The sequence below is a fragment of the Monodelphis domestica genome, chromosome 6 (assembly GCF_027887165.1).
Source record: "Monodelphis domestica isolate mMonDom1 chromosome 6, mMonDom1.pri, whole genome shotgun sequence".
In the NCBI taxonomy this organism is placed as follows: Eukaryota; Metazoa; Chordata; class Mammalia; order Didelphimorphia; family Didelphidae; genus Monodelphis; species Monodelphis domestica.
In genome coordinates this window covers 267,229,636-267,255,274 of record NC_077232.1, presented here as the reverse complement: position 1 = coordinate 267,255,274, position 25,639 = coordinate 267,229,636, and the positions used below count along the sequence as shown (strand labels likewise).

General features: G+C 35.9%; 1 protein-coding gene across 14 annotated transcripts in view; it reads left to right on the top strand.

Moving 5' to 3' along the window:
* Positions 1 to 25,639, top strand: part of PTPN13 (protein tyrosine phosphatase non-receptor type 13) — a 243,455-nt gene that overhangs the window by 193,294 nt on the left and 24,522 nt on the right. For all 14 annotated transcript variants that reach the window (XM_056803189.1, XM_056803186.1, XM_056803185.1 and 11 more), the window contains 10 exons: positions 3,283 to 3,466; positions 4,485 to 4,643; positions 5,420 to 5,591; positions 5,705 to 5,915; positions 7,401 to 7,471; positions 9,636 to 9,697; positions 15,612 to 15,768; positions 20,520 to 20,645; positions 21,149 to 21,237; positions 24,944 to 24,999. In XM_056803189.1, coding sequence (XP_056659167.1) covers positions 3,283 to 3,466; positions 4,485 to 4,643; positions 5,420 to 5,591; positions 5,705 to 5,915; positions 7,401 to 7,471; positions 9,636 to 9,697; positions 15,612 to 15,768; positions 20,520 to 20,645; positions 21,149 to 21,237; positions 24,944 to 24,999 — 1,287 coding nt within the window. The remainder of the gene's footprint in view (positions 1 to 3,282; positions 3,467 to 4,484; positions 4,644 to 5,419; positions 5,592 to 5,704; positions 5,916 to 7,400; positions 7,472 to 9,635; positions 9,698 to 15,611; positions 15,769 to 20,519; positions 20,646 to 21,148; positions 21,238 to 24,943; positions 25,000 to 25,639) is intronic.

The following is a 25,639-nucleotide window of genomic DNA, read 5'->3' as shown; positions in this document are numbered from 1 at the left end:
GGCGAGGGGCATGGCTTAATTGAATATATCCAGCAAGAGATAGGAAGGAGAGAGTTTTCAGAGCTCTGAAGTCCTAGAGAGCTAAGTATCAAAGAGGAAGGTATGAGCAACAGTGTCAAAGACAATAGAGAGGTGGAGGAAAATGAGGTCCATGAAAAGCCTATTGGATTTGACAATTAAGAGATCATTGTCTAGTTATTCTCAATAATGCCATGACCTAAGACAATCCTGGACACTCATGATGAAAAGTGCTGCTTGTTCTCCAAGAAAGAACTGATAGTCTGAATACAGGCTGAAACATTTCATTGCATAGACTAAAACTTTTCATTTTCTTTCTTTTTCTTTTTTTATTTGAGGTCTTACCCACAAAATTACTAATGTGGAAAAATGTTTCACATGGTTACACAAGTAAAATATATATCAAATTATTTCCCATCTCAAGAAGGGAGGGAATTGGGAACTCAAAATAAAAAAAAAAGAATCCTAAAGAATGTCTGAAAAAGGGGGGCCGGGAAGAGAGATCATGAGTAACTTTGAAGAAAGGAATTTTGGTTGAGTGATGAGGTCAGAAAATTTAAAAGAGATGAAAGAAAGAAGAGGCAACCCTTCAGATGTTTAGCCATGAAAGGGAGGAAAATTCTAAGATGATAGCTAGCAGGGATGGATAGATCAAGTGAGTTTTTTTTTTGAGACTGGAGAAGACAGAATGTTCTTTGGCAATAAGGAAGCTTCCAGTAGACAGGGAGAGATTGAAAATCAGTAAGGGAGTAGGGATGATAGAGGGATCTTCTGCTGTAGAAGAGAGAGAGAAACAAGGTGCTTGGACATATAGTAGGGTTTGCCTTGACAAGGAGAAATCTTCATGTGATCATCTAGTTGGTACAGTGTATAGAATGCAGGAACTGGAGGAAGACCAGAGTTGAATTCTATCCTAAGACATTGAGCTGTATAACCCTCGGCAAGACACATTAGTACTGTTAGCCTCAGTTTCTTCATCTATAAATTGAGATAATACTCATAGCTATCCTTTAAAATTATTGATAATATTTGAAAAGTGCTTTGTAAATGGCAGCTATTGTGAGTGTGATAGTGCCATTATAATAACAGGAGAGAAAGGCATCTCAGCAAATGGCTTCAATTTTTTTCAGTGAAATATAAGGCAATGTTATATTCCCTCAATGAGTAGGGAATAGGGGAGCCATTGGAGATTTCAGGAGAGATGAAAAAAGAGGTGGAAGATTCTTTAGTAACTCAGGCAGGTTTAGAGGGAATACTTTGTCACAATGAACACCTAGTTGAAATTATGTAACATAAATTTATAGTGGACTCAATTAGCACAGTTTCATGATTTTCTCTAGCTTCTGTCAGAAATAGAAGTAAAGTCAACAGTTGGTAGGAGTAATCCAAGACTGAGGCTTCACAGGACAAGATAAAGGTGCAAAGGATTTGAGAAAACAACAGAGACTTTAAGAAAGAAAAAAGAAGATTATGTGGACTATGTGGGTTTGATGGACTTGGAAAGAACTCTGGTGAAGGGATTAGAGGTCTCCATGAGGGTGGAAACAGTTTGAGATTGCAAACAAACTATCTGTTGACAACAGATAGTGACCAGGTAAGGGAATTTCAGAATTCCATGAACTTGGAAGTGGTGTGCTTGTGTGTGATAGCAAACCTAAGGGTATGACCATTTCTGGGTATAGCTGAGATGGGGTAGAGTATTTGGTCACAGAAAAAGAGGAACTTTTAGGAAATATCAAAATAATATAATAACAGAGGCAGCTAAGTGCCAGGCCTGGAGGTCCTGTATTCAAATATGATCTTCGACACTGGGACCCTGCCAAATCAATTAACTCCCATTTCCTAGCCCTTGTTACTTTTCTAAGCCTTGGAACTGATAGTATCAATTTTAAGACAGAAGATAAGAATTTTTAAAAATAATAATTTAATTTTTAAAAATAGCATTCATATAGTGCCTACTATGTGCATTAGCTACTATGGTAGCCACTATAGATATCTCATTTTATCTTTACAACAACCTGGCAAGTAGGGACTGTTATTACAGTTGAGGAAACTAAGGCTAACAAAGGTTGAGTCTTCTTAAGATCACATAACTAGTAAGTATCTGAATCTAGATTTGAACTCAAGACTTCTCAACTCCAGACCCAGCCCTTCTCTCCACTGCTTTACCTTGCTGCCTCAATTGTATGGTGAAGCCCCCAAGTAGGAAGGTATGAGTTAGGGAGGACAATGGCCATGAATAAGGTACTCTTTGAGGGAAGATTGAAGGTTGGTAGTAAGACACCAGGATCTGGATTGGGTAGTAAATATGGATTGAGTGAACCTTGAAGGAGGAAAGGTTCAACTGAGTCATAGCAATAGAGGCAAAGACTAGAAATGGCAATGGGGAACAAGAAGTATTTTAATGGATGGATGGATGGATGGATGGATGGATGGATGGATGGATGGATGGATGGATAGGCTAACAGATGGATAGATAGATGACAGCCAGATGGATAGATTAGAGAGATAGAGAGATGACAGATAAACAGGCAACTATATAGACAAATTTAGAGAGATAGAGTTAGATAGGAAGGAATGGAGGGAAAGAGGGAGGAGAAAAAACCTCAATCCACTATTTTATCAAATCTCAAGAGTTGGATATTGTTTCAGAGTTTATCTAGTCCACCTGACTTGTGATCAGGTCTTCCCCACTGCTGTATTCTTTTTTTTTTTTTAAACCCTTAACTTAAACCCTTAACTTCTGTCAATACTTGGAGCCAATACTGTGTATTGGCTCCAAGGCAGAAGAGTGGTAAGGGCTAGGCAATGGGGGTCAAGTGACTTGCCCAGGGTCACACAGCTGGGAAGTGTCTGAGGCCAGATTTGAACCTAGGACCTCCCGTCTCTAGGGCTGGTTCTCAATCCACTGAGCTATCCAGCTGCCCCCCCAAAAAACTCTGCTTTAATGACCTCCAGTAGTAAGGAATTCACCATTCCATGAGGCAGACCGTTTGAACAACTGTTTTCAAATAAGTGTTTCATTATGTTGAACCAAAATCGATCTGCCTGTTTTAAAAGCTGCACCTAGTTTCACAGCTTAGAGTAAAACAAAACCACTCTCATCTCTTTCACAAATGCTTGAATTTATTTTAAAAAATCTTTCTGCTGAAGTCCATAATGGATCCATACCTTGGCTTTGTTAAGTTTTGCAAACGTTTTCATCCTTTATCACAGCTTGAAGGAAGACGCTTGAATGTATTTGTTTGTGTTGTCTCTGTGTAGCAATCCTCCATCTCCTTTGCCAGTGGATGTAGCCCTCCTCCAGGGTTGCAGAATACAGCTGGAGAATGTTTCCTCCAGTTCAGTGGATAACAATTATACACATCAGACTTCAGAGCTCATTACACAAGAAGACACAGCATGTCTGGAGAACAGCCTAGATAAACAACTTGAAGACTATGAGCCGGTAATTTCTCAAACCACTAAATTAAAAGGCACTTTCTTCTTAACTCTGTATAAAATAATGTTTTTCTTTTCCCCAGGGCAGCTAGGTAGCTCAATGGATTGAGAACCATGACTGAAGATGAAAGGTTCTGAGTTCAAATCTGACCTCAAGACACTTCCTAGCAGTGTGACCCTCAGTAAGTCACTTAACTCTCATTGCCTAGCCCTTACCACACTGCTGCTTTGGAAATAACACACAGTATTGATTCAAAGACAAAAGATAAAGGTTTAAAAAAAAAGTATATTTTTAACTGTAACAAAGAGTATGGTTTGTTTTTGGAATCACTTGATGATGCTAATAAATGGTACCAATGTATAATGTCTCTTGCTAATTATTATATATTACCTATAAAATCTTGGCATCAATACTGTGTATTGGTTCCAAGGCAGAAGAGTGGTAAGGGCTAGGCAATGGGGGTCAAGTGACTGGCCCAGGGTCACACAGCTGGGAAGTGTTTGAGGCCTCATTTGAACCCAGGACCTCCCATATCCAGGCCTGGCTCTCAATCTACTGAGCCACCTAGCTGCCGTCAAAATTTTCTCTTGGTGACCTTGTTATATGGGCACTCCTGTGATGCCTTTACTCTTTGCTTTTGACTTTGAGCAGTAGAATGATAAGACCCCCACAATAATGTGCTCTCCCCACAAAGCTGCCCCTATAGCTTCCTTAAACTCATAGAGATTTCTATAGAAATTTCTACAGGTTCTACAGAAAAATTTCTATGAGAACCTGACTTCTTGGCAGTTACATTATTATCTCAGGAATCTCTCTCAATCATTGTAAAATTATAACAGTATTCACATGTCCGTTTTCATGCCCATTAGAAATTAGAGTTGTGATGCCCTTAAGAAATGCTCTTTTGGCTGTCTCTTAATAAAAAGAAAAAAAGCTGTGTTTTAACTTAGTTTCTCTGCACCCCTCTTTCTCTTGGACTTCATAGCAAAACAGGGCTCTCTGAACCATCATTTTCTTCCCTTAGGAAGTAGAACTCCATATTATTCTGACAAAATCAGATAAAGGCAGCCTAGGCTTCACAGTTACCAAAGGCTCTGAGAGTGTTGGCTGTTATGTCCATGATGTCATTCAAGATCCAGCCAAAAGTGATGGGAGGCTCAGACCTGGAGATCGACTCATAAAGGTGAGGCACATAAGAGAAATGGGAGAAGGACATAACATGGCCAAAAGAATAGACCAGGGCCAGTTGGGACAGGTTAGTAAGACTGGCATTATAACTCTTCATATGTGTGTTTCTCTGTCTCATCTTAGAAAAGGCTAGTTTGAAAGCTACTACCAGGGACAGCTAGATGATTCAGTGGATAGAGAGGCGGACCTGGAGATTGGAGATTCTGGGTTCAAATCTGGCTTCAGAAATTTCCCATGTGACCCTTAGACCCAACTACCTAGCCCCTTACTGCTCTTTTGCCTTGGAATCTGATTCTTAGTATTGATTCTAAGATAAAGAAAAGAAAATTCTTAGGAGTTCTGTTATTTATATATTTTCCATTTTCATTAAATTTACAAGTTAAATAGAAAGAGAATATTTAGTTGATCAAAGAGGCCCCTATTTATTATGCATCTCTTGATGGCCAAGATCTGTTTTAAACAGTTTTGGGACATTAATGTAATTTTCTTGGCAATTTTGACTCATGTCCAATAAATCATAAATGCTAAACATATGGCCCATAGAGCACACATGTGGTTAACAACAGTATTAAGGATGAACCAAACCAGATTAAAATGTAACTGGGAAATATTTAATGAAATAAATTAAAGAAACTAAAATATAGATAATTACATTTTAAAACTAAGTACCCATGCAGCCTGCAGAAGTCTCTAGGTATAGATTAGAGGTCTTAGTTTCTATTTGAGTTTGAAACCACTGGCATTAATTATTTTCCTTCTACATCTTTTCAGGTTAATGACACAGATGTCACCAATATGACTCATACAGATGCAGTGACTTTGCTTCGAGCTGCCCCAAAGACAGTCAGCTTAGTTCTGGGTCGGATTCTGGAGTTACCTAAGATTCCAATTTTGCCTCATTTGTTACCTGATATTACATTAATGTGCCTCCAAAAGGAATTGGGTATTTTAAAATTAAAATTTTATATTAAAAGATTTTATTGGTCACATTCAAGAAGTTTCCTTTTATTACCAAGCCAATAAAAATTGTTGAGCATCTTTTCCTTTCCTTTAAAGGTCTGTCTTTATCTGGAGGCCATGATAGTATTTACCAGGTGATCTATATTAGTGATATCCATCCAAAGTCCACTGCCGCCATTGAGAGTGATCTCCAGCCATTAGACATAATCCATTATGTGAATGGAATGAGTACCCACGGGATGACTCTGAAGGAGGCTCAGAGAATACTGGAAATGTCATTTCCCACAGTGGTGCTGAAAGCCACAAGGTATTTGCTAATTTCTTAGCATGTGTTATATGCACTTCCCTTAAAGCCTTTTTCAGATTCAGTCATAAAAATACAGTGCACCATACTTAGTACTGGGATATTTACAAGCAAAGGGAAAGACAGGCTTTGCCTTTGAGGAGCTTACATTTTAATGGGATACACAAAAAGGAGCTGAAAGGCTGGGGAGAGGGGTGCAGAACGGGCGAGAGTGAAGTTACTTAGAAACATAGCTCAAAGGGCAATAAAGATGGACTAGTCTGGACCCCTCTAGTAAAGCTAGACTGTTTAATGAGTAAGGGATTTGGAGAAGGGATTAGATAACTGTTTGAGTAATTGGTTATATTATAACCATTCCATGAGCTGAAGGAAAACAGTGAATAACATTGTTTCTTTCATAAACTTCAGAAATAGGTTCTGAAAAGAAACGTAAATGTAGTCTATCTAGCTTATTGATTTGGTAGATCTAGAAACTAGATTAAAGTCAAAGAAATGCCAGAGAAATCTCTCACATTGTCATTGTTGTCTCTGTGTGAGGAGATTATCTTTCAAATGTGAAATTGTATTATTTCTTAAGTCAATTTGCTAGATCTTTTGCAAGTAGCATTCATTCCTTTAGCCCTGTGTATATTTTCCCTTTTCCCAATGGGGAATTACTGACCTGGTTTCTCATATCCTGAGGATTGGATTGGCAAGGAAGTGTTTGCACAGTGAGACTTTCGATCATTGGTGGGAGGAGGTCAGACAGCCTGAAAAATATTTCTGTGGAAATCCATATCCTTTCCAGTTCCTATGAATTGAGCTGTATCTCAGGAACTCCTTATAACCTGTATAAAAATGGAAAATAAAGACAAAGGCACTCACTAGATGCCTTTTCTCACCACTTTTTTGCTTGCCTGACCCCCTCAGAGGCATAGGAATTAATACTTTAGCATATGGGCAAGGGAGAAGTATTGGTGGCTGGGGCTCTACTTATTCTATGCCTTCTCACTCAGTGTCTCATTAATGTTGAAATGGTGCCTAGCAGCTCTGAACTCAGGACTATGCCCAAGGCAACAATTATTGCCAAATTCTGATTTATTTATTTCTGGGACCTTCCCTTCCATTCCACTATCTCCCCTACCACTGATAATTATCATTGTGATTTCTGGCATTGTTTTATAAGTTTTGTGCTTTTACTATTTATTTTTTAAAAAGTTGAATATTTTCATGTTAAAAATGTACTCAGAAACTTATTTTCTAAAAGTTCACCAGGCTTCAAAGTAATAGCGGACTTCTGAACAATTTAAGTATTGAATATATTACATTATTAAAAGTGGGGGGTGGGGATGGGAGCTACTATTTTGCATTTAAATACAATCCAAAGCAAAATTTTATTTAAAAAAGACTATTAAGCACTGCAGGAAACAACTAACAACTAATATTTTAAAATGACTCGACACTGGACTTCTCAAATAATTTACAAATATCTTTTTCTTGGTATCACAGAGATGGCCATCCAGTGGTTCCCAAATCAAAAGGATATAGTAGTTCAAACTCAAGGTCAATTACTTCTAATGGTAAGGATGATGTTTTATAAAATTAGTACTTAGACTCTTATTTAAATTTTCTCTTCATTAAAATAATGTTCTCATCTCATCTTCAAAAATATGTGTTGAATTCTTACAGTAGCTAAAATGAAGTCAAATAATGATACATGACCAGGATTCAGTAGAGGATATAATACTCAAGCACTGTAGACACTGAGCTGAATGCCTGACTTAAGTGCCCTCTGAAAATAATGAATCATACAATCACAGATTATCTATGATAGTAGGGATTTTAGAGATCATAATAGCATGTCTATATTCTGCCCTAATCACTTTCCTCACTTATACCTGTTGTACATATATCATCCCCATTTTACAGATGAGGAGGCTAAGGCTTTAAAATTTTAAGAATTATTGTGTGCCTGTAGTCACATAACTAATATCTCAGGTAGGATTCAAACATAGATTTCCTTACTCCCAAGTGCAACATTCTATCCACTACCTAATTCTGGATCTCCTCTAACTTCATGAGTATATCCATAAGAATCTGCTTTGTAACAAGTAGTCTTTGAGCAACTGCTGGAAGTTAGTCAATCAGCAAATATTTAACAGTACTAACTGTGTGCCAGGAACTGTGCTAAGCCATGGAAATGGCTTGTACCCCAAAGAGATAATAAGGAAAAAGACATGTAGAAGCCCATCTTTAAAGCCTATAAATATGGCACCTAAAACTGAGTGTAATACCTCAGATGTGGTTTCACTAGGGCAGAAAGTTTATTGCTAATCACCGATATTAAAATTCTCATTCAAAATTTTATAGGTATCCTCTTACTCTAAAGGTAGAGAAATTGATGAAAAAGTTCATATTTGCTCTATCATCTCATTACTTTGAGCATCTCTATTCTCAGTTTCCATCTTTCTTGCATGACAAGTTATAAAGCTCTATAGTTCATACTCAAATGAAAGTCCCTGGATGGAAGCTTTTGACCATATATAACTACCTTTCTCTGAACTCTTCCCAAAGTCATTTTGTACTCCTCAACTGAAATAGAAAGCATCTCTAACTCATTTACTGAACCAACTTTTTTGAAGATTTAATGCAAAGTTACCTACCTTTTTTCAGTTTCTCAATTTAAATAGTTAGACATAGAAAGTAGTGTTTATCTTAATTCTATACCTAAGATTCAAAGATGGATAAAGCCGATCAGAAACAATATAGGACTTTATACATAAAAACTAGAAACACAATTAAATCTATCATCCAATGTGTAACCAGTTACTCATGCTTCTGTAACTGTACGAAAGAGTCAATGCTTGTCCTAAGTTTCTTGAGCTGTAAAATGAGTTTGAATAAGCTACACTGTGTCTAAGCATTAACAGTCTTTTTTATATCATATTAATTTCTGAATATGTCCTTCCCCCTTATATATATATATCCCTGCCCAGCAAGCTGTCCCTTTTATCAAAGAGCAAAAAAGGGCAATGAAGTCATTCAGCAAGATTAACTAATACCAAAGCAAGTCCAGTGTTCCACATGCCTAAAACCACACCTCCATAAAGAAGGAAAGTTGCTGCACTTTCTCATCTCTTTTCTGAGACCAGCCTTGGACTTTAGAATTGCTTGGCATTCTATTTAGGAGGTTTTACATCACTACAGTTATTGTGCATATCATTTTCCTTATTCTGATTGCTTTCCTCTGCATCAGTTCATTGAAGTTTTCCCATGCTCCTTTGAATTTATCATTTCTTATGGTGAAGAAACAGGCCATTACATTCATGTATCATAGTTTTTCCTGATATCTCTATCATTCCACTATATTCTAACAATGTAAAATTCTTCAGTAATATCCACACTGACAACAGACATGTGATCTGTGACCAGTATCCCGTTCACTTGGGAGTATCTAAAAATGGCTTCTAAAAATAAAGGAAGAGTATAATGTGAGTAATTTTTCTTGTGAAGCCTGTAAAAATGATAAGATTAAACTAGATAATGTCTAAAGTTTCTTTCACATTTAACATGAGTTTTTGTCCACTATTCATTTGACTCTAAAAACTACTAGTTTTTTCGAACAGATCTTTTGCTATTACATCTTTTTGGTACTGGAATATAAAGGCATTAGCTTGTTAAGAATTATTCATCTGGTTGTTTTGTTTTTATGCTGAGTCATCATCCTTTTTCCATTCCTTGTAGGTCATCACCATGGCAGTCACTGTGGCCAGCCAGCGCTAACCTCAGATAATTCTTACCCTAAGGTAAATAGAAATCCCTGTTTACTCATTCCTGGGATATTCAACTAGGCTCAATATCCAAATTTGTACTTCATTTCAATAAGTTAAAGATTTGTTTGTTCTCTTTAGGTATTTAATTTCATGCCATTTAATGGATCACTAAGGGGAAATACCACATTCAAAGACTCAAAAGCATTAGGCACGTTCTTAACTATTATTGACTGAGTGAATTACTTAAATGGATCATTTTGTTTCTGGGAGTACTTGGCTCAGACACAGAGTTATGTATAGTTGGCCCAATGTGGAATACCAGAAGAGGATGTGCTTAGCAGAATTGCTCTCTCAGCTTTGTGTTTGCCAGACCTGACCTTCAAATGCTGAACCTTGGTTCCAAGAGATCTGTTGTGGCAAAAGTCTAATATACTCCCTAAAAGAGCCAGAATTTCTTCACTAAAGAATATATTTGTTTGTTTGTTTTTAATAGCTCAAGAATTATTTTGGTGAATGAGGGGGAAAGCGGGGCAGATTTTGCAAATATTTTAAATATATCCTTAAATCTTTCTTTTATTCTGATTTCAAACCTACATAAATAACTAATGTTATTTTATTTGATTAGGGTTTATAATGAGCATTCCTTAAACATTAACAGCTGTGACTCTTTAATCTCTTTCATATGTTTTACACGAAAGCCTTAGTCACATTGTATGTAGTCTTATTAGTGTCCCTTTGCAGCTCACAAATTAAATCTGTTTGGCCTGTACAATGTAGAGATTGACTTGCATTATAGTGTTATGAACATTTCCCTGCCATTTCCAGATGTTACTATCTGAACACGGCAATCTGGGTTCTATTCCCAAACCCCACCAAACAATATAACTTTTTAGGAGTAATTAGATTGCTCAGTGGATAGAACACCAGACCTAGAGATTGGAGGTCCTAGATTTAAATCTGACCTCAGATTCTTCCTAGCTGTGTGACCCTGGGCAAATCACTTACCCCCAGTAGAGTTACCCTCTAGCCCATATCACTCTTCCCATATCACTCTTGCCTTAGAACCAATTTTTAGTATCAAGTCAAAAACAGAAGTTAAATATTTTAGATAGAGATAGACAGACACAGATTAGATAAAGAGATGACAGAGAGATGTATGATAGACACAAAGATTGAGAAATGACAGGGCAGTTTAGAGAGATGACACAGATAGACAGACAGATAGATAGATAGCTTTTACAAATAACTATATTTTGTAGAGCATATGCTATTTCATTGGTTCCTCACAACAATCTTGCGAGATAAGTACTATGACTATATTTAGAATCATTTTTCATATCATGAAATAGAGATTAGGTAAGTGGAGAAGTCAGGCTTTAACCCAGTCTAAAGACTAGATTAGACTCCAGTCTTAGTCCTGTGTGTCCCTAGCCCTGTTTACTTTAAATTAAAAAAAAAAACCCAAAGATATGATTTCAATGTGTAAGGTAAGCATAAACTTGATGTCCAAAATGTGCTGTTTTCTCACTTATGTGAGAAAACAGACCTCACTCAGATCAAGTTGAATCAAGGCAGTTAATGAAGCACCACTAGACCACTAGTACCTGAGGCTCCTAGTCAGAGGCCACTTCTTGTCTCATATCTTGAAAAAGAATGTTCGCTTTCTTCTGTCTATTCAGTAGTTTCTACTTTCATAGAGTTTGAGCAAATAAACTTTATGCATTTCATTTTTTTTTAAACCCTTACCTTCTGTCTTAGAGTCAATATTGTGTATTGGCTCCAAGGCAGAAGAGTGGTAAGGGCTAGGCAATGGGGGTCAAGTGACTTGCCCAGGGTCACACAGCTGGGAAGTGTCTGAGGCCACATTTGAACCTTGGACCTCCCGTCTCTAGTTGCAAATGGCAGTACCCTGCTGTGAGGGAGAAAGGAAGATTTCTCATCAGTTAAGATAACTCTCTTGAGACTTTCCCATCCAGAGCTACCAATGTAGCCAGAGCTACATTTTTTCATGTAATCGTAGTCTTCTGGAAAGAGCCTCAAACTCTATTTTGCCTGTGAATGCCAATGATTGCACTGTGACTTCCTTGTGAGAAGTAGAATTTTACAAAGGAATAAAACGTTTTGACAACATGAGGCTATATTAAAAGGAATTCTGTGATACCTACCAGATCTATTTTCATCTTAATGAAAACAATGTTATCATTAGAACTTGGCAGTGGAAGTTTAACATTGAATTTTTAACAAAAACCTTTTCCTTACAACAAACTATCTTTTTTGAGTTTATTGCAACAGTTTATAAATTAAACAGAAAAATTAAACAATATTCAAAATATATTCAAACATTATTATAAAGTCATTGCTGTTAATGGACCCTAAATTTAAGTGAAGTTTCTATTCAATTTGAGAAAAATCCATCTCTAGAAAACCAAGAATTGTAGTTGATGGAGAAAGATGTCAGCAAATCATTACTATGTCTAAGCAACATTTTTTTTTAACCCTTATGTTCTGCCTTAAAATCGATACTAAGTATCTGTTTCAAGGCAATAGAGCGGTATGGGCTAGGCAAGCAAGGTTAGGTGACTTGCCCAGGATAACATAGGTATAAAGTATCTGAGACTAGATTTTAATCCAGAACCTCCTATCACCAAGTCTGGCTATCCCACTGAGCCACCTAACTGCCCTTCAAAACACTTTAAAATTTTTCTTCAATATTTTTTGTTCTTTCTTTACCTCCATTTCCAAATATATCCTTACCATGTCCCCTACACAGAAATCCATGCCTTGTAACAAAGAATAAAAGTAGTTTGGCAATATCAACTAGCAGATAAACTAAGTCTGATGGTACCTGCAGTATCCTTCATCCATAATCCCCACCTCTGCAAAGAAGATAGGGAGCTTCATATATTTCAAGACAAGCTTAAACCTAATTATATAGCATTCTGGTCTGGATTTTTAGGCTGCTTCTCTTGAACATTGTTTTTGTCATCCTATATATCCATGGTTCTATTTTCTTTGCTCTTCTCTAACATTTGTATGCTCACCATGATCTCCTCTTCCTTATTTTGCTTTCATTACAACATTGACAACTTTAGTAGTTTAACATGTAGGTGGCAGCCACAAAGCACCAAATTAGTAACCCCAGATGGCAGGAAAGAGCTTTCCTAGTCAGTACTTTCCATTAATAATGAGGGCTATTAAATGATTTTGTTCCTTTATTTGGAATTGGCATGGCTAGCTGGATAATCATTACTATTTTTTTATGGCAAGTTTTATGAGGTTCTAATTTATCACATGAGCTTTCCTAGATTCTTAGTTTAGGACAAGAAGAAGACACGCGGGAGACTGCCCCCAAAGATGAGAGTCTGCACAAGGAGGTCTTTGAGAGAAAGTGTACTTGGGGTGTTAAAAGAAAGGGTAGGGTATACATATGTTAGTATAAAACAAAATGGAGATAATGTTTTGAACATGGAATCATAGGGGAATGTTGGCCTCTAGAGGAATAGGTGTATGCATTCATAGATAAGATTTCTATGTACATATGGATGCATTTATGTAGCCAGCTGAGCAAGTGTTTGTGAGTGGCATGTCTATTCCTTAGTGTCTATAGATTTATTGACCAGAGGACAGTAGGTTTTCATAGGCCAATATATTTAAAAGGTGATGATGAAATCATTTTTTTAAGTATTAGTCTGGGGGCAGATAGGTAGCTCAGTGGATTGAGAGCCATGCCCAGAGCTGAGAGGTCCTGGGTTCTAATTAGACCTCCAGCACTTCCTAGCTATGTGACCTGGTCAAATCACTTAACTTGTATTAGCCAGCCTTTACTTCTCCTCTCCCTTGGAACCAATATTCTATTGTTTGTGTGTTGGTTTTAAGACTAACAATAAGGATTTTTTTTTTTTAAGTATTAATCCTAGAAATGTTACATGGAATATACCTGTAGATTGTAAAATAGATTTAAAGTGGTGGCTTTGCCTTCTATTTCTTTTATAACCTCATAAACACCTATCAGAGGCCAAATGGAATAATGGATAGAGGTCAAGTCTTGGAGTCAAGCTTTATATTAGCTATCAACATGTTATCAATCAATACCCACAGAGGGAGTTTGCACACCTAGATGACACCACTGTCTATAAAAATGTCTATTTGCCCAGAGATCCATTAGTAGATACTGTAGATTGGGAACATACTTCCTTCTATACTAATCTGACTGTAAAGCTGTCACCAAGAAAAGCTATTGTTTCCACCGTATCTGTTGTATAGCCCTGAGCTGTTTCAGAAGCTTAAGCAGACTTTTGTTCATTCCATGGTACCAAGTATTCGTCTTGCACACAAACTCCAGAGATATACTTTAGAGATAGCTTACTACTCTTATGTTGGTTGAAAATCTTTATTTAGTTTTTTACACCAATTCCTTAGTTATAGCTATTTTGTCATCTAATTGACTTGCCTGTTGGTAAACATTTCAGATCTGTCGCTGTTTATTTTATCATTTGTACATACATAGTGTTATTTTTCATCCATTTCAAATTTAGTTGATTGAAAGAATGTTTTATTTAGAGTGAGAGGACCTGTGTTCGAATTCATTCTCTAGTCACTTACCTCTCTTGGACACAGTTTCTTCTCCTGGAAATAGGTGGAGAGGTCCCTTTCACCTCTAAATTTACTCAGTTCTGGTACTCTGTCTTCAGGAAAATCCCATTCTTCTACAAATTATATAGCTGTCTATTTCTACCTCTTCTAATCCTTTCCTAGGTTAACTCTAAACCAAGAAGGATAAAATCAGGTAGTCAAAACGAGCTGTTGAAGGGTTAGCTTCCTCCTTTCTTCTTCAAGTCTGTTTTCCACACCAACCTGCCCACTTGGGCCCACAGTGTACCTCTCACCATATCTTTCAACTGAAACACCTTTGGTCATTCCCCATTGCCTATGAATAAAAAGTGCATGTCCTCCTTTCTGACATCCCTTCCTTCCCAGTCTATACAGACTTCACTTTTTCAGCCTGTTCCATAAAGATCCCCTTGACACCACCATTTCTACCATCCTTATTCCTCCAGGTCCAGATATCATGCTTGGAATATACACCTGCTACCCCAGTTTTCTTTCTTTTTTGACACCTTTTAGAGACCAATCTAGTCATCCCCTTCATAAAATTCTGTCCATTTCTCTCTTCTTTCTCTCTCCTCCTAGTTTGAAACAGTTTTCCCTCCTCAGATTTTCCTTTGTCTCTCCTTGGCACTTGTGTCCCTCTTCCTGGTTATCCTCATGTTCTTGTGCTTGCCTTACTCTCTCCTTTGGTTCTGACCTGACACACAAAGCATTTGGGAGCCAACTGTATAGGAATCTCTTGTAGTTCTCCCAGTGGGAGAGGGAACTTGATGAATTGTTTATTGAATTTAAATAGAATCTTTGAAACATAAGATTTGCTTTCTATGAAAACTAGTCTAGTCTTACAAATGCCAGTCTGAAATGTCCATCATGTGTATTCCTCTTATTGGATGTGACTCCCCTATCTTCATTGGAAATGTTCAGAATTTTGGTCCCATCCTCTTCCCTGCCTTCTTACCCTCACTGGGGGTTACTACACTTTTATTTGCATTTGTCTCTCCCCAGCACATAGCTCAGTGGTGGAATGTAGTTGCTTTTTTTGGATTGCACTAAATATATTACTGTGTCTTCAAAAGATAAGATACAACTTTGTCTCAGAGGAAATTTGAGCCCATGGTTTCTATTGATTAGAATGTCCAAATTATATATATATACTTAAAATCTCAGTATCTCCAATGATTCATTTCTGTTTTATCAATGATAGAAATAGTGTTTTAAACTTTTATATATTACCCTTTCCCTGGTCCCCTAGAGCAGACTGATTTATTCAAAGAAATAATGCTCCTTAGCAGTCTAAAAAATAGAAAATTCATTTACTTGTTTTGCTTTGACACTATAGACAAATGGAGAAAGAGTGACTGAAGATTCATTCCTAGAAGCAACAAATTGTATTTCTCAGAACAAAAGTTCAGTCAACTTGATTATGTCCAGAGAAACACCTGCAGGTTGCTTTATGAATCAGTCATCCAGTTATTCCAAGTGCAATAGCACCTCAGGTAAGAAGAATAAATCACATGCCCTCAAAAGATCTGTCTGAAGTAGATGTAAATCTTCAAATGAGACTCTGAAGAAGAGATAAAAGAGTTCAAACAGGGATATTTGTAGATATTTGTTCAATATGATTCAAGCATCAGAACCTACAATGGATATTAGTATATCAAAGGAAAGAGTTATAAAAAGGATTTTTGGGGGGTGGAAGCCATGTTTCTTCTGTTCTGTGAAGTGAAGCAATGACTCTATGGTGAGCCATAGATTAATACTGCCACCAAGAAAATTCACTCCAGTGCCATTGGACTGATGGCATTCATCTTTATCATGTGAAAATCTTTTAAGAATTTTGCTTCTGTGTTTAATTAATAATTTACTTGATAGAGTTAATAGAAAAAATATGAACATTGCTTCATTGATACCTCATGAGAAATTAATAAACTCTTTTTTTTCTTTTGAGGTGGCAATTGGGACATGGGAGACTAATTAAATCTTATGTTTCTGAGCATTAAAAATAGTAGTTGGCACATTATAGGGGCTGGGGGTTTTTTTAAGTTCATTTATTTCATTCATTAATTTAGATATTTTTCCATAGTTACATGAATCATGTTCTTTCTCTCCCCTCCTCCCAGCCCCCTTCCATAGCCAACAAACAAATATGTCATTGATCAAGAAATACATGCTGTTTTTTAAATTTATTTCAATTATTAATATTAAGTTTGTTCTGGTGATTTAGCATCTTTTTAGGCATATCCAACTGTTCACAATGCCTTTTTCGAGTTTTCTTGGCAAAGGCACTAGAGTAGTTTCCCATTTCCTTCTCTAGATCATTTTTTACAGAAGAGGAAACTGAAGCAAATTAGGTTACATGTCTAAGGCTGGATTTTTGACTCAGAAAGATGAGTCTTCCTGACTTTATGCTTGGCACTCCATCTACTGTGCCACTTAGCTGCTCTATGTAGTTAATATTAATACGCATTATTGTGTCTGTAGTTAATAACTGTTTTTTGTCTTCAAGAGAAAGGTTACAACTTTAAAAAATTAAAAATAGCATATGAATTTAAATATAGCACCCTATCTTTAACGATTCATTCCCCCAACTGAAAGGCTAGGTTCCCAGAGGGTGACTGATTACTATTCCCATCATGATTATTAATAAAACACAGTCAGATATCTTTGTAAGGGTGAGGGGGTCCCTGAAGGGAATAAGGGTTTTTAGGGGAGAAGATTCTCTGAAACCTCAAGTACCCAAATCTTGAGGTGCTTGTCTGTGCCACCCCCCTTTTACCCATGGTTAATATCTGTCCTCAGAGTACTTTATTACATAGGTATACCTTAAAGACCTGGATTTCTGGTAGTCATTATCAAGCCCCAACTAGTGTGTTCTCCATTATTAAGAAAATTGCACTCATCTAAAGTTGTTTAATATAAACTTTCCCTCCAAACCAGGGATAATTTCTCCTTCTACAAACACAAAGTCCCCTGAAGAATGTTGACTCAAATAGTGCAGGTCTGGTGAAATGTGTGTAGAAAATATGAGTTCAAAGGGTGGCTCTCCTATCAGTTGTGGTTGCCAGTGGATCTCCTGAAGTTGCAGAGTCACCTGAAGGTTAAGAGAAAAAAGAGGGAATCTCTTTTCACTCTAAGCCATTCTCTAGCCACATTTGAACAACACAACTCCAAACTGGTTTATTGTTTTCTGGATAGCCCAAGAAGTATGTATGCCTTGCTCTTCTCAACCAGTCACAAGATGTTTACCATGTGTTGTCATCTGCTTTTCATCCCATGACTCAGACTTTTAAGGCGCCTTAAAATTCATTAAAGACATCACTACAGATTGTGATATTATAGGAAAGTTATGTAGTACCTTATCTATTTTGTTTATTATTTCATTAGGGTGAGGTAGAAGCGCTTGTTTAGCATTTCCTGGCTTCATCAATTAACTGCAATACTTTTGGCAATGCTTATAGTTCCAGATATTAAGTAGCTCTCTGTGACTTGTGGAGGTTCAGTCATTGTCCTTTTCCAATGCCTCCCCCATTGCCGTGTACTAAAGAGCCTCAGAAAAGTCCTTGCAGCACAGTTGATAAATACATGCAAAATTAGCAATACTCCATACTTCCAAATACATGGCCATACTATGTAACTGCTAACTTCATCCTTTTAATGAGAGAGAACCACTGGTCTTTCCTATTTGCTATGCCACTGCCTCCTAAAGCCTTCTTAACCAACCTTCTTAAATTTGACAATTTGCCCTGTAGCCCCCCGATACTGTCTATGACCAATGGCATAGCCTAAGGACCCTGGGCCTTTCTATCCACACTTCAGTGCATCCCTAGGATTTCTAGATTTTTCCATACATGCTATAACTAAATTTTTCTATTTCATCTCCCTGAATTTGAATGTGAGCTTCATCAAAATAAGGACAATTTCATCTTTTCTCTTTAAATACCCAGAGCAATGCTTGGCATGTAGTAGAAGAAAGGAAAGGAACAAGCATTTATTGACTACTTTGTGCCTGAAAGTGTGCTAAGTGCTTTACAAATATTGCCTCATTTAATCCTCAAGAACCATAGGAGGTTATTGCTGTTATTATCCCCTATTTTACAGTTGAGGAAACTGAGGCAGATAGAGGTTAAAGGACTTGTTAGTGTCACATAGTCATTAAGTGTCTGAAATTTAAATCAGTTCTTCTGACTCTGTGCCCTACATTTTACCCACTATACTATCTTGCTGCTTAAATGCTTAATAAATCCGTTTTCATTAAATCATTCAAGGCACAGAAAATGGTTCAGGGAATCACTTTCACATATCAGGTGATGCTATTTGAAGTCCAGATAAAAATTACCTCTGGATAATTTAGGACTTGCAAACTTTTCCCAAAGGATCCCTCTCAATGCCTAGGCAACTACATATATTTTAAAACTCACACCTCACACCTAACTAAAATAAACAGGAAATAGACTCAAGCCCTAAAAAAATGCAGAGCTCCCAAAATGCATTAAGGATTTGGAATTGATTGCTCGGTATTCCCAGACCAGGAGGAAACATCATCCTATCATCTGCAGTCAATAAGGATCTCATATAAACTATCTGGACTTGTATCACAATAAAGTAAGCCATCAAAAGGGAAAAATTGTATGACCATGTATGACAGTTACATGATCTTAAATAGATGAGTCTAATAATAAAACAGATTCTCAGTACTTGAATACTTAAAACAAGCAAAAATTAAATTTAAAAAATAACTGATTTTTAGAAAATATCCCAGACTACATGATTTGGGGTTTTGGTTTTATACAATAATTTTTTTTTTTAGAAGAATGAATAATATGGAAATAGAGTGAAAGTACATTTATAACCCAGTTAAACTGCTTATCAACTCTGGAATAAAATAAAGATAAAATTAAAAAAAAAAAGAAAGGAAATATCCCAGAAAGCAAACTAATTACAATTTAAAACAAAAGAGGAAAAAAATACAAATTTCTTTTTTTGTGTTACCCTGCAAACTAGACCATCCACTAACCACAGTTTTGTATACACAATCCAGGATTCTCCATCATGGATGCATTGAATCTTTTGAAATACAAAAGGTCTCAAAGTCATCCCACACAAAGTCCCTTCTCTGTGATGCCTCCCCCAACTTTCACTTGGATTAGCTGATTGACTCCCCATCTAGTAGTTGCTACTATTATTCAAAATTGTTGAGGTGATCCTAAAGAGGCTAAATTTCTAGTGTTATTGCTAATGAGCACCCAGCAGTGTGCTTCCATTAACAATCAACCAGCTAAACTGCTATGCTAAGGTGGCATATTAAGAAAAGTAGTTATAAAACTTATAAAGCCCAAGGTACACTCTTGCATAAATATACCCAAGTCAGAAGAAGCATTAGTTTGAACTTAAAATACTATGATAATGGTACATATGTGTAGAAAACTCACAACTCCTGTTTATTGAAAGAAATTTTCATAAGATCTTTATGAAATTTCACTTGGGTGTGTCAGTCTGCTAGATTCTACGCCTTAGTGTTTTTAGAATTCACAGACTGTACTTCTTTCTACCAAGGGGCAGCTGGGTATCAAAGCAGATAGTGCCAGACCTACAGTCAGGAAGACATGGGTTCAAATCCAGTCTCTGTCACTTACTAGCCGGGTAACGCTGGGCAAGTTAGTTTCCTTATCTGTGAAATGAACTGGAGAAGGAAATGGCAACCCTTCTCTACCAAGAAAAACCACCAGTGGACTTAAAAAGACTGAAACAACTGAACAACAATTTCTCTCATAAAGAGGCTCACTTCCAAGTGCATGGGGTAGCTTTCGTTCCATTTTCCTGTGTGTTTATGTTTGACCACAGTTTATCCTTAATGTGTTTCTGCTTCCGGTTAGATTTGTTACCCAATGATGTGGTCTGTAGAGAAAGGGTGGATGAGAAAGAAAAAGAAATCATCTCCTTCCTCTAAAAGTGATTACCTTTCAGAAGCTTAACTTTGGCTCTCGCTATTATCATTTGACCAATAACTCTGACCTGGCTTGCTGTTTTATTTAATGTTAGAGGCTTTGAGTTGTATTTGATTACTTCAGCTACTATCATTTCTGCCCCTTACCAAGAGCCCCAGAGTCTTATGATTGTTTGAAATTGAAATGCAGTTTCAAAATATTAACTAGCAAGCACATATGGAAGTAATGATAGTATAGGACTTTTCATCTAAGGTTCCACTAAATTTCTTATGATAATGGTTCCTATGATTTTAATTTTCAAGACACTGAAGTGCAAGAAGATATCAATTATGAAGATGATCCCCAAGAAGATGAAGTCATCCAGTCTTTGTTGGATGTTGTGGATGAAGAAGCCCAGAACCTATTGAACTGCAATAATGCAATAGCAGGTGACTTGTGTCCCACATAGAGCCATTATGCACAGATGGGCACCTTGACTGGTGCATGGCTGCCATTTTTCAAGAGAACAAATTTGAGTTAATCCGAGGTACCCTGAATTCTCACTCCATCTTTGAGCTATGGCAAGCAAAAGATTTAAATAATTGTTTATTCATTCTTCTCTATTAAATCTAGCACAAATTTGTCTTATTAAAGAGGTCCAAGAATGTGATGTTATATTGTCATTATTGTTACTTTATTTTTTTTTAATTCCCAAACTTTATCCTCCAACCAAAATCACAGTTCTATTTCAGTTTGGATAGATTTTGGAAAGAGATAATTGATTCAATACATTTTTAAATTTTATTTTGTTATTTTTATTTCAGATTAGAACTTAAGGACTATTATGTATTTTTGGTTTGGATGGAACCTTTTATTACATGAATAAAAATATTTCCCTACTTCTATGTTTTAATTGATTTCCTTTTGCTATTCCAATATGTCTACCCTATAGGGATGCTAGAAACTTTTAGGAATTTGGCAGAAGAGAAAGCAGAAGACACAGATTGTGATGGCTACTCTCTACCTGAAGATTTTCCAGAGGTGAGAAGTGTTACAAAATATCAACAACACTTGCCAATGATGTATATTTACTGTCTTAGAGAATTAACTGCCAAAATCAAAATTAGATAAATTTGTAGAATTCATCTCATAACTTAAAACTATCATTGTCACCTAATTTGACTCCTGGAAAATGACATCTAACATGACCAAAAATAAGAGATATAAACTAAATTATTTAAACTATGTATTATATAAGAAAGCCATTGACATGATATAATAGTGTCCTAAACTTCCAAAGAGTCATGGTGGAGAAAGGTATTATTCCTAATATTTAAATGACAAGATATTAACACTGCTATTTAGAACCTTCAGGCTCAAATAATTTTCTGGATGTAGAGCTAAGGGGAAATCATAAAATGTTATTGCATAATATTAAAAATTCCTTTAAATTATTTATTCAGGAAGAATTTATTAAGCATCTGTTGTCTTCCAGGTGCTATTCTAGGCAACTGAAATACAAAGGCAAAAAAAAAAATAGAGCTTTATAGCAAGAAAAGTCATTGAGTCCAGTGTCCTTATTTTACAAATGAGGAAACTGAGCTTAGAGAGGTAAAGAAGTTAAGATCAAATAAAATAGTATCTATAAAAAGCATAGTCCTTGGCATATAATAAAAGCTATATAAATGCTTATTCTTTTCCACTTTCTTTAAGTAACTTGCCCAAGGTCATATGCCTAAGTGTCCAAGGTGGGACTTGAACCCAGATTTTCCTTCCTCCAAATCCAATACTCTATGTATTACACCACTCTGCTCTTGCTTATTGTACTTGAAGTAATTCTTTACTTTTTCTTTGCTCCCCCATTAGTTTAACTGTCTCAGAAATGGTTAAAAGCCTACTGATTGATATGATGCAAACTTTTCTCTTCCTCTGGATCAATTCATCATTTATATGTCTTATTATGATACTATGATGGAAAGAATATTGGCTTTTGAATCAGAAAATGACTTACATTTTAGACTCTCGCCTCTAAATGTGTACCCTTGTGCAAGGATTCTTGAACAATTTTCCAGGTCTCAGTTTCTTCATGTGTAAGATGAGAATGTCAGACTAGATGATCTCTAGTCCTTTCTGTCTCTAAATCCACTACCTTGTGAATCCCAACTCTGTTTCCCCACTTGTGAAATGGGTATAATCCCACTTGCAGTAACTCCCATAGCTATTTTGTGCTTTAAAAGAGATAATCAGTGTAAAGTGTGATGTAGAGAATTAGTGGACTCTTATAAAAGACCCCTCAATAGAATGTCTACTCTTACATTCTGTCTTAGAATCAATACTGAATATCGGTTCTAACCAGAAGAACAGTAAGAGCTAGAAAATGGGCATCAAGTGACTTGCCCAGGGTCAGACAACCAGAAAGTATCAGACAAGATTCAAACCCAGGACCTCCTGTCTCCAGGTCTTGACTCTATCCACTGAGATACCTAGCTGCCAAAGCTTTATTCTTAAATATAATCTAAATAACTAAGTAATGCACATGTGTGTGCAAGAACATGTTTGTATGTGCAATGCTCTTCTACAGCCAGAAAAGAAAATATTTACCACCTAAGGACATTGGGTCCAAGCCAGTCCTCAGGAGAATCATGAGTTTTAGGTTTTAAAGTTCTTAATCATAAAAATGCTAATAATCTATGTGGGAAAACTTTTGTGGAATTTAATGTCAATTTTCTCAAATTTTTATTTCTTTATAAGAAATACATACATAATGTTTTGAGTGCCTTCTTCAGAACATTTCTAAAAAATTTAATGGCTTCATTTCTAAATTTTTCTTAAAACATTAATGTCTAGTTTTTGTTTCAAATATGTCAAAAGACAAAAGAATTTGCCAAGTCAATATGGCAATGATAATTCCAACTAATAAAATTGTAGTTTTGTGAGTAATGAAATCATAGTTTATTAGATCTAGAGCTGGAAGGGTTCTGAGAGGACCAAGTCCTTCTATAACTCCCCTCATTTTACAGATAAGGAGATAAGACCCAAAGGATGGAGTGACTTGGCCCATAGATAATGGCAAATTCAGTGATCCAAATCTTAGTCCTATAACTCTCATATCACTGTTCTCTCCATTCAGCCACACAGGATTTCTATAAACGAGTCTACTTTAGAATTTCATAAATTTCTTTCCTATTTATTCTAAGGTACATTCAAATGTTGTAACATAAAATGTCAAAAGTTTCTGGCTTGAAGAGACAAATTGCTTGAACTTGATCCAAATCATTCTTCCAAGTCCTGAATTGGCTTTTCTTAAAGTCTTTAGATCAATTTTAGGTGACCTTTGGAAGTCTAAGCCAGAAATGAAAAAGAAAGAAAATAGCACAAATTAAGTCTGAACGAGAGAACAAAGAAGAGAGCAGAAACAAAAAAAAAAATAAGAAGAAATGCAATTAAGGAAAAGTCAACTTTTTTTCCACAAATCCCACAAATTCATAAGTAATATATCTGCCCTGCCTCCATAACTAAAATAAGGACTGAACCAATATTGTACTAATAGCCCTTTTTTGTTTCAATTATCCAGGTCATTAACCGTATGTCTTGTTATTAGCCTAAAGTTATAGTAGAGGAAAGAAGTTTATACAAAATTTAAAATGGGAAAATTGTGAAAAAAGATCCAGGAAATTCCTCTTTTTAAACTGATAAAAGTCTAAGCTAATTGGGGTTTCTTTAACTCAGATGAATAAAGATTGGCAGAATAACCAAGTCTACAACTGTTTTTTTTCCAATTAACAACTCAAGAGTATTTGAAATTTTAAAGCAACTATCTATTTTATTTTTCTATTATAAAAATCCATCATTAAATGGACATATGAATTATACTGTTTTCATTGTAAAAATAAAAAGATTGAATGACTTTCCCCTTAGTTAGGATTCTAGAAAGCTTTCCAACTTTTTGACAGAAAATTACATACAAATTCAGTTTAATTTTTTTCTCCTCTTTCTTGGGTGTCCTGTCTTTACCACAAGATTCCTGCCTTTTAGGCACCATTGTCAATTAAATTGTTGGGTGACTGACTACCATTTCCCTTTATGTCCTCTGTATAGTTCTCTCTATAACAATAGAAGTGTAAAATAATAATTTCGTGGACTGTAGACTGCTTATCAGAATTGAGTAAATAAAATTTGAGGGGTGGGGTTTGAGGGAAAATAATAGTATGCATTGTACAATTATTTACTTACTCAATTTGGAGCCAGGAACACCTGAATTCTGCCCCTATACATATGTGTTGCTTGAACCAGGGAAAGTCATTTAATCTTTAATGCAGAGAAAGTATGACCTACATTGGTAGAAGGAGTTTCCTTATTTGGAAGTGCTTGATACTAATGAAATCACAGCTCAAATCTCTAATCATGTATGAAGTTATAATCCATTCAGGGGTAGTATGCTGGTATATATTTTCTTTTAAAAAGTTTTAAGTTTTTCATGTTCCTTTTCCCCTCCCCATCTATCACAAATTTAAGCTAGAAAATACCTTGAAGTTCTTTTCTACTTGAGAAATGTAGATCCATGCTTGACCAAGGCTAGGGACAATGAAAAGGTTTGAGGACAGGTGGGCCTCACTAGAGAGTTTCCTGATTTTTGATTTAGGATCTATTGATAATTAAAGAATATGAATAAAGTTGAAAGAGAATTTAAGTCTGGCTGACCTTTTGATACTCCAGTTACTCAATTCTTCTGTTTCCTTCTTATTAGTCCACAAAGGCAGATACCTCTGAAGACTTTTGTGAAGACAAAGTATTAAATGAAAGGTAAGTATCCCATATTAGCAGTTCTAAACTGTATCTTCAATGAAAACACTCTGATTGTCTATTCAAAATCAGTTGTTTTTTTCTGCTTAAATGTGGGTTTAAAATAATTTGTTCTTTTTCCTTTTAGAAAATCAATTCTGGTCTTCACTGATTTTTTTTAGACTGACATTTTTGTAACTCCTAGTTGTTAAAATTTGATTGAATATTTTCTCATGTCATCAGGATAATTGTGTTTGAATTTCATTTAATTCAAAATAGCCGGGGGGGGGGGTAGGGAAGAAGATTTCATCATACTATTTCCAGAGAAACAATTATCTGACTAGAAATATTTCTTCCTAGGGTTTCACCCTGATGACATTATTTATCTTATAAATATGTTTTCTCAATATTCTCAGTGTTTTTAAAAAAGTTTTAAATATCTTTTTAAAAAGAGATTTTAAAACTACAAAACCATTATATTCCTGACAAGATTATCAGCTTGTCCCAATTGCATGCTACTATTCCTCAGGAAAACTATTTAACCTTTTAAGTAACAACCACAGGGTCCCATTATCATACAGAGACCTGAGATAGATAAAATAATGTCCCGACTACTGATTATCACATGAAAGTAATTATAACAGTCCAATTGCTATAGATA